We start from the raw sequence: 4,679 nt of genomic DNA, 5'->3' as shown, positions 1-4,679 counted from the left end.
GGGCCGGGCCGGGTGTGACCGAGCCTGCGCGGCTCCCGGAGGGGCGCGGCTTCACGGGCGCGGCTCCTGCGGCGACGGTAGCGGACACGCGGTGAGTGGGCGCCTCGGACGGGAGGACCAGGACCGTGGGCACGGTCGCGGCGACCGGCTGGATCAGCGCGGCAGGGTGGGCAGTGACGGCTGGATCGGGGCGGCAGGGTTGGAAGCAGGCAGCCCAGGCAGGAACGTAGGGCGAAGCAGCGAGGCGGCGGTCAGGGGCACAGGGAGGCAGGACAGGTGCGAGGGCGAGCCCGCGAGGGCAGGAAAGCTAGAAGGCAGGCTGGGGCCAGGGCAAAGGAGGGAGCGAGCAGAAGCAAACCCCCGGCCCGAGCGAGCCGCAGCGAGCCCTGATGCAGTTGGGTTTTATTCCCCCGGCCCCTCCCGAAGTCTGCCCAAGGACCGGGAACCATTGGCCCTGTCCAGCCTTCCAGTGCCGTCCATTGGTGGAGGCCTCCTTGCGGCCTGATCGGAGCAGCCCCCCGCAGTGTCTCCCGCTGCCTGCCTCCTGGCGGGTGTTGCCAGGCCGGGGCTCCGCAGAGACGAGGCTTCCCCACTCCTGGCTGCCTCCTGTGAGCGGCGGGCGTACGCTCCCTCCCCCCACATGCCTCTGACTACCGGAGTTGAGGCAAACTAAAATGGCTGAATTTAGACTGAATTCAGACTGAATTGGCTCCTCACACACATGCTCTGTGCCCATGCCAAAGGCATCTTATGTAAAGTATGCCAAGTCCAGCAACCGGGATGCCTGAGTTCACTGCCCAGCCCAGTTCAGCACAAGGGAAATGAGCTGCATCTAAGCACTAGCAGAGCCTTTATGGGGAGGAGTGGGGAACACCAGTGGCTTGATGCTATTTTGAAGGCTGGATAAAATGGTAGAAAATGTGAAAATGCAGGCAAAATATGGTGATGCTTTATCACCTCCAGTAGCTGCAAGGGAGCTAGGCAAAAGGCAGCCTGCTAAGGGTGATAGCCACCAGTTTGGTTGGAGGTTCAGACCAAGCACAGGTTTTTCACCGATTATCCTGTTTCCTGTCTCTTTCAGAAGAGGACCTGGGAATGGCTGCCCCAACCGTTGTGACGATCCAGCCGCAGTTTGGTGGGGCCATGTCCTCTGTCTCGAGATGCATGTGGCAGACAGGCCTGATGGACTGCTGCACCGACTGTGGTGTCTGTAAGTGCCTGGGACACACTTTCCTCGCCCCCTCTGCTAGGCTCGGTGGTGCCACTGTGCAGCCATGCTGCCTGGCTCTCCCAGCTGCTCCCCTGATGCCGGTGGTTCTGGGTGGGCGGGCAGAGCCTCAGCCAGTACTGTGTTTCTCCCCCTGCCAGGCTGCTGTGGGATGTTCTGCTTCCCCTGCCTGGCCTGTCAAGTGGCTGGGGACATGAACGAGTGCTGCCTGTGCGGGACCAGCGTGGCCATGAGGACCATGTACCGCACCAGATACAACATCCCGGTTAGTGCTGAGCCTGCCCGCTCACCTGCTGCGAGTCCGAAAGACAAGGTGCCCCCGAGGCCCCTCTCTCCACACTTAAGGGATGGGCTCAGGGCAGCAGTGATTCCACTCACCCTTTTTCCCCCATTTATATCCACCTCAGCTACTGCTTTCCCCTTTGAGCTTTGAAATGATGCCTGAAAAATAGGCTGGAAATAAATCCCCATAGACCAATGTCTACAGAGCAGGTATTTGTTTATTGCAGTGCTGGTGGTGAGGGGGATTTTTCCTCCTAACTCACTCCCCCTTGTCAAGTGCTGTGGTATATTTATACAGTCAATTTTGCTTAATGTTGCTATGTCATTACAGCATCATCACATACGTGCTGGAACTAATTTACATAGCATTATCTCATGGTTATTAGATAATTCTTTGTGCTGCATGTGCACTTCCCCAGTTCGGGGGTCTTGGGAGTCTTTGATGAAGGCTTCTAAAGTCTTCTTTGCACTTGAGCTTTTCAACTTCGTTTTCGGGGTATGTGCAGTTACGATGCTCTTCGGTCCGTCCGGTCTTAACCGGCCTAAATTCTTTGTTTTGGCTTTGGCTTGCCAATTTCTCATTAGTACTACACTTACCTATCTCTAAAACTGTACACATGGTAAGTTTTGGGTTTTTTTCTCCTCCATTCTGCATATAAGCAACTAGTTAACTATATACTAGCCATTGCATTGTATAAAAAGTTATTCATACTAGATTATATGGGCATCAAAAGCTATGATTCAGGCTATATAAGTATAGAAGGCTATGCTTCAGGTTATATTGATATTCTTCAGGTTATATTGATAAAAAGTCATGATTTAGGTTATGTTGATATTAAGGTTTCATAGATACCTTATAACCCAAGCTATATAAGCACTTTGTTACTTTGACCTAAGTTACATAGACATCAGAAAGATGGGAAAGACTTGAGATAACTGTGTGCCAACTAAAGAATGGGTGAAGTTGGTTACACACATAAAAATCCATAATCAGGTTTGGGAGAAAGGTGGATAGTACATATGTGGGTGTGCTTCTTCCTGCAGGGGAGGCCAGTTGGTGCTGTCCCACGAGCAAACCATGGGGGCCCAAGTTCACTTTGCCCAAATTGTCTGTTCCTCTATTAATTTTTCTTCCCAGTCTGAACCTCAGAAGTCAAATGATAAGTAGCTGTCTGCAGCCTGCATAAAGGCTCCCTCCTTCCTTTCCTTGGTGCTTGGTGTTTGCCAGCCCAGGGCTTCAGTGTTTGCTACTCAGGATGCTGCAACCAGCCAAGAAAAAAAAGAGTACTTGACCTGGAATGTGATTATCATCTTCTTGGCCAGAACATGGCTTCTGGGAAGCCTCTGTCCCTAACCAGTGTCTCCCTAACAGGGGTCCATTTGCTCTGACTTCTGTGTCACCCTCTGTTGCCCTGTGTGTTCCATTTGCCAAATCAAGAGAGACATCAACCGCAGGAGGGAGCTTGGCATATTCTGGTAAGCTGGGGGTGCTGGTGCTGGTCCATAAAGCTGCTGTCACAGTAGCTTCCCAGAGCCTCTCCTGCCAACATCTTGACACAGGACAAAGTTTGCTGCAGTGGGTAAATGGCAGTGGACAGGTGATGAGTAACTCATCCTGAAATAAAATGTTCCTGGGAACATTGTGCAGGGTGGAGGGGGAAGGACTGGGGGGATACCGAGTGTGGCAAGGCACAGCCCTGCTCTCTGATGCTCCTCTCCCATTCTGTTGCAGATGCTGCCATCCTCGCTGCATCCTTGGAGCTGCTGCAGGCATGAGTCACTGCTGCCCTGACTGTTGGGAAATGTACCGTGTGAGGCTTGGCGGCATTTTATTTCCCCTAACTAACTGCAGCAATAAAGTTTTGAGTTTGTCTTCCTACCTCTGTGTACGTGACTCTTGCACCGCCTGAGAGCACCCATCCTTCTCCTGCTCTATCCATCTCAGCAGCCCCTGGTGCAGGTGAGGTTTCCCTGTGCCTGCTGCAGAGAGAGATTTTCACTACTATTTTGGTTTTGGATCAGCTTTTAGAAAGCTGATATTTAATACATTGAAGGATATTTAATACATTGAAGGAGTCGGTGTTGCTCTTCCAAGTTGCAAAATTTGAGAAAATGAGTACTGCTCCAGGGCAGAGCTGGGTCTTCCTGCAGGCAAGTGACTTCTGCAGGCCACCCAGCATTGCCCCTGCTGTGGTGGCCCAGGTGACTGTCCAGGGCTGTTGGTCAGTGCCACCTTTCTGAGTATAAAGGCATGGGGATTTGGGTCTGCCTGGCACCAGCTCACCTCGATGTTGCAGAGACATGGACCCTGAGCATGAATTCCTACCCACCTGCAATAAAAAAGCCTGTTGAGTTGTGGGTTATGTGTGTCCTCTCCGTGGACAAACAGTGCCATCTTTCTCCATGGCCTTACAGATCCCATCTGTCGGCACTGCGCTGTGAGCCCTGCATTCCCATCCAGAAGATGGTGGTTGCACCCACCCTCTCTCCATCACTCTCAAGAGAAATGCTAAAGAATTTTTGATCCCTACAAATATCTCCCAGCTTCGTTCTTTAAGGAGAGTATGATTATATTTTTGTCCCCACTCTGCCTTCACCTTCACTACAAAACTTCTGAAGGGCAGGTGGTGGCTGCTCTGCCCATGCTGTGGGGTGGGTGGGTGTGATGGCACTCCCAACTGCTTAAACCCCAGGTGGCCCAGACTGTCCTGTGGATGATGCCTGGCAATACAGAAAAATGCATTTTATCCTAAGAGAGGCCGCCCCTGTGTCACCCAGTGCAGCTACAGGCAGTTCTTGCGGATGCTCAGGTTTGATGAAGGAAAGGTGCTGCACCTCCAGCAGCACATGGCTTAGGGCAGTGCAGGAGCCTGGAAACAAACTGCCCTTCTCTGGAAACCTCTCCCGCTGGGGCTCTGGGCCTGGAGGATGCCAGGGTGGGGAAAGGTGAGGGCGGGCAGCAGGAAAGCAGCAGGGGAGCTGTCATTGTGCAAAGCTGCACCTAAGCTGGAGTTTGCTCTGTTAGTCAGAGGGAGCAGAGGTCATTTACCAGAGCACATATAAGGCATAAGGACCAGGAAAAGAACACGTATCTGCTGGGGCAAGGACAGCTTGGAAAGGAGGTATGGCACGGCTTTGCTTTGGTTGTGGTATGGAAACTGCTCGTGGC

General features: G+C 52.6%; 1 protein-coding gene across 2 annotated transcripts; it reads left to right on the top strand.

Moving 5' to 3' along the window:
- Positions 1–214: 214 nt before the first annotated feature.
- LOC309572846 (placenta-specific gene 8 protein-like) lies at positions 215–3,363 on the top strand (the record flags this gene model as incomplete). Of its 2 annotated transcripts, XM_082281329.1 has the most annotated exons (4): positions 215–1,210; positions 1,369–1,493; positions 2,883–2,986; positions 3,243–3,363. In XM_082281329.1, coding segments are annotated over exons 1-4 (345 nt in total). In that variant the 5' UTR covers positions 215–1,095. The 2 variants fall into 2 exon arrangements, with proteins under 2 accessions (XP_082137455.1, XP_082137454.1); XM_082281328.1 differs by lacking the exon at positions 3,243–3,363 and having other exon boundaries at positions 2,883–2,990.
- Between the last annotated feature and the right edge of the window lie 1,316 nt (positions 3,364–4,679).

This window comes from Coloeus monedula, assembly GCF_965178545.1.
Source record: "Coloeus monedula genome assembly, chromosome: 5".
NCBI classification, from domain to species: domain Eukaryota; kingdom Metazoa; phylum Chordata; class Aves; order Passeriformes; family Corvidae; genus Coloeus; species Coloeus monedula.
Note: the sequence above shows the minus strand (reverse complement) of the source record. Positions and strands in the feature narration are given on the sequence as shown.